This window comes from Lactuca virosa, chromosome 1 (genome assembly GCF_052849685.1).
Source record: "Lactuca virosa cultivar CGN04683 chromosome 1, Lactuca_virosa_CGN04683_v6, whole genome shotgun sequence".
Taxonomy (NCBI): Eukaryota; Viridiplantae; Streptophyta; class Magnoliopsida; order Asterales; family Asteraceae; genus Lactuca; species Lactuca virosa.
In genome coordinates this window covers 10951377-10955800 of record NC_136426.1, presented here as the reverse complement: position 1 = coordinate 10955800, position 4424 = coordinate 10951377, and the positions used below count along the sequence as shown (strand labels likewise).

General features: G+C 30.4%; 1 protein-coding gene across 1 annotated transcript; it reads right to left on the bottom strand.

Moving 5' to 3' along the window:
- Positions 1–350: 350 nt before the first annotated feature.
- Positions 351–2896, bottom strand: LOC145132407 (membrane-anchored ubiquitin-fold protein 3-like). Its single transcript, XM_079067184.1, has 3 exons — positions 1886–2896; positions 941–1111; positions 351–630 (listed from the first exon to the last, which is right to left on the bottom strand). The coding sequence occupies exons 1-3, from the start codon at positions 2013–2015 to the stop codon at positions 575–577; spliced, it is 357 nt and encodes a 118-aa protein (XP_078923310.1). The 5' UTR covers positions 2016–2896; the 3' UTR covers positions 351–574.
- Positions 2897–4424: the final 1528 nt, after the last annotated feature.

Here is a 4424-nt window from a genome sequence, read left to right as displayed (position 1 = left end):
ATTATTTTTAGTATTTGTAGTTCTTTATCTATATTATATTAGCAGCATATATACATATATTTCTTTTACCGATAACAGCAAAATATAACTTGAAATTATAAAATATGATTTGTTTTTACTAGTAACAGTAATGTGCTTACATATCATTCAAATACTTATAATCTTACTCGTACTAGCAATGTAACATTTCTTTACCAATAATAACCATATTATAAGCAAATAATAAACAGTGTCCTTATTCGTAACGAAAGGCAAGTACATTATTATTTAGGAGAAATTTTATGGGAAAACCTATTTCTTTTACTTTTTTACCTGAATAATAAATATAATTTTGTTTAATGGAGCGTAAGTAGATGAAACTTAAACTCAAGACAATCAAGTCATTTTGGTCTTACAAAGTTTTCCTATATACACATTCATTCAAACATACAGCCAGAGTTACTCGCTCTTCACCCCTTACAGATCCCAAGTCAAAGTTCCAAACATATATATCCAAAAGTCAACTCATTACATCACATATCCTTGAAAGCTTTCTTTTAAGTTTTATCCATTGAAGGCTCGGGCAGTCTCCCGGTCAAAGAATTGCACACGGGCAGCTGCCCTGTTTCGGAAAGCCATCTTGCAACTTATCTGTCAATTGTCACACACAAAAAAGTCCAAACATGTCAAGTCTTTCACTTTCAACATCAAAAAATACTAATTTTGACCTTCAAATTTCATACCGACACTTTAGATATTCAAAATCTGTGATATACTTACCAATCCAATTTTTCAACAAAATATATATATATATATATATATATATATATATATATATATATATATATATATATATATATATGGAGCGTATGAAATGATAATAGGTTTGACCTAAAAAGTCAAACCAAAACCAAAACCACCATCTTTTAGTAAAGTTGAAATGGATGAGTTATTTGGTTACCATTGTTTTTGTGTGGGATGTGAGGGCGCACCACAACAAGCATGGTGATGATTCCTCCTGGAACTTCACTCACGGGAGACCGGGACTCTGCAAGTGTTTTATCATTTTCCAGTATTTTTCCCGCATTAATCAGCTTCACATCATTTATTGTCTTCGGCCCATTTACTTCATCTGTTATTGTTAACAAATTATTTCACCATTAAATACTATGACATAACACATTAAATACTGTCTAATAATAACATACCTGAAAATAGAAACTTAACAAAATCCACACAAAAAAGTTCAACAAATATCTAGCAAGAGTTATTAGCCCTTCTTATTTATTCCTCCTAACTCCTCTCACCTTAAAATTGATCAATATTGTTAAAATTAATGAATATTGTGAAATTTGTTGGAATGCAACGGTAAATTGATTATTTAGTCTCATTCAGATGGATTGGTGTTCAGTCTAGAAAAGAAACAGACCTTATCCATACATTGTTCACAAATGAAATTTAGGGAAGTGTTACCCGTATTTTGTGTATTAGGTGATGAATTCTAAAAAGGGTAATCTGTTGTATTGAATATTGATGAAAAAACGACAATGAAGCCGACTTAATTTACTCGGTGTCAGTAGGTGGTGCTCATCAACTCACGGATTAGATGAGAATATGATCACAACTTCTTAATCTTCTTTTTTCTTCTTCAAGATAATTAAACTTCAAGAACCAAATCTTCAATTCATAAAAACAAAGACTCAAGAAACACATATTTACACTACAAAAACGAAACTTGAAGAATAAGACATCACAAAATTTAACACAAGTTGCCAGAAATCATCGAATTTCAGTTTAAAGAACATATAGCTATATAAATACCTCAACAACAGTAACATTTAAATTAAAATCAGTCTTGGAGGCAGAAAATGAACAAAAATAAAGAAAGTTTGGATATTGAATTAACCTTGGGGCAATTGTGAAAGTATCATTTCTTTCAAAGATCCCACAGTGGTGCTAGGACTGTATTTGCTTGGGCCAATATCACTGCCATCAGCTAACCTGAATTTCACCTCAATAAGTTCTTGAGAACCCATATGATTTCAACCCACTTCAAATTCTCATAACCCACTTGAATTATTCCAAAAAAAATTCAACTTTTTATGGATTAAGTGAAAACCCAGATGAAATATAACAAAATCTAATGAAAAACAAAGCTTTTTGTTGGTTTTTGATCAGAGAGAACAAGTGATGAAATGAGTTCAAATTTGACAAAATGGAGATCTGATAGATGGATGAATATAAAGGGGTGAGGCTGAGAGAATAAGAAGGTTTCTTGACATACAAAGAAAGGGAATGAACAAATAAAACAAAAACAACTCTTATGACAAGGGAACCTTTCTTCTTTTTCCATGAATATTTTAACATATTTACAATCCTTTTTTTTCATTAATTTAATAAAAAAGATTCTATATTTTAGTGTGTACTATAATAGTAGTGTATAAATGAATGAACCAACATTGAGCATAAATGATGATTAATATATAATGAATTTAATGATTAATGATGAGTTGTAACCTAAAATCAAGTAACAGGGTTAGAAATGTTCATCCTTTCCAAGTACAGGGTCTTCTTGTGACTTTTCAGAGTACAATATTGTCAAGATGCAAAATGTCAAGTAAAATTACAAAAAAGTAATTTGGTCGATGGTAAGATTAATTATAACACTTGTCTGTTTCTCACTCGAGACCTGTAACAGCAGGATCCAACTAAGATATTAATTGACTACTAATTTCCAAACAAGTACTATTGTCCAAATAATAATAATTGTGTACTCATTTATACATCAATATACCAATTATTGTTATTTACAAAAAGAATACTACTTTCATACTAGTATAATATAAAGGCAACATTTGACTAAACACAAAATTTAATAACAAACTTTACTACTACTTAAATATTTATATTATTCTTTGGATATAAACAAATAGAAGAATCTTGTAAAAACAAAATTGGTGCAATTAGTGTTTTGTATGTTTACTGATGAGCATTAGTATGATCATTGTGTAGTCAAAGACTTACTATAAGACAAAATGGAATAAGATAAAATGATCAGAAAATATGAAAAATCAACATAAGCATGCCAAGTTATTAGTTATAATTTCAACTTCATATACATGTAAATATGATTATCAAAGCTATTACTTAAACTAATGATTTAAATTTTTTTGCAAGATTTTTTTTTTCAAGACTCAAGTCTGAATAAATTTAAAATTGTGTCCTTTTGGTCAATATTTAAAGTGTACCTATTTCACACAATAGAATCCAACCCTAAAATCGACAAATATTCTAATAAATGAGTTGGAATTTGGCCCTTCTGAGGAGACCATGTGCTAGTTTCTGTAGGAGAGCTGAACTATGAGTTAGCTTACTGGTCAGACTGTAATCTATCGTTTAAAAACTGCATCACGAATTGTACCTGTTATGGGCATAGGATTCAGTTCCCCTCGAAGTTACGGAGTGAACTGATTTGTGGAAAGATCTCAAACAACCATGAATTCTGAGAATGCTGACAAATTGGTCGTCGTACGATTTGGAAGCGTTAAAACTCTACGGCAAAGGCAATTATTCTTTGTCGGAAGAACCATCACCAGAGTGACATCAAGTGATCAAAGTGATTGGTGAAGAACAGGTCGTCTCGCCGAGTGACATCAAGATGAATGGTTGATGGTTAGGGTTTGAATATCAATATTGAGGGCATCAGATAGCTGGAAGCAGTAGATGAGAAGAAAAGGATCCGCCATGCGTTGGCTTGGACAGGAGCAGAAGAGTAGAAGCTCTGGGTTCCTCGGAGGTTAGATAATCGACGTTACTAGGGTTTTGATATACTCCCCGTCCCCAACGTATATTGCACTAAAATGTTATATAAATTCGTTCTAGAATTTGAAAACGATGTTACGATGGAAAAAGGGCCTATTGACATTTCACTGTGTTAGTATCACGACATCATGTTTCTAGAGAATCTCCCAACAGTCAAATAATTGAAATCTCATCATGCAATTCACAATAGGAATTCAAGTTGTACAGAGTGAATATTTATATAACACCGACCAGTTATAACCCGTGTACTATATGGATGTTTGTGTAAAACAACTTTAAAAAATAATAGACATCATTAATAATAAATTTGCAAAATAGCAATTTACTTTCATTAAATTGCTTAATTTAACATCCTATTTTCATATTTTGTTATTAAACTAGGTGTGAGATTCGCGTACTACACGTGTTTAATAAAAATAAAAATTTAATATCAATATTTAAACATTAAATATTTTATAAAATAATTCTTTTCATAACATAATGTAATCTTTTGGAACATTAAATAAAATAAATTAAATATTATTTAGAGCATTTATGAGACTTTATTATCAAATTAATTGAATGATTCTCTTTGCTTATAAAACTCGTTAGAATTTTGTGGAACTTTATTTTAAAAAAATAGA

Coding starts and splice junctions, on each gene's coding strand:
- LOC145132407 (XM_079067184.1), bottom strand. CDS start 2,015: ATGGGTTCTCAAGAACTTATTGAGGTGAAATTCAGGTTAGCTGATGGC. Junction 1,112..1,885: donor ACTTTCACAATTGCCCCAAG/GTTAATTCAATA, acceptor TAACAATAACAG/ATGAAGTAAATGGGCCGAAG. Junction 631..940: donor CATCCCACACAAAAACAATG/GTAACCAAATAA, acceptor GACAATTGACAG/ATAAGTTGCAAGATGGCTTT.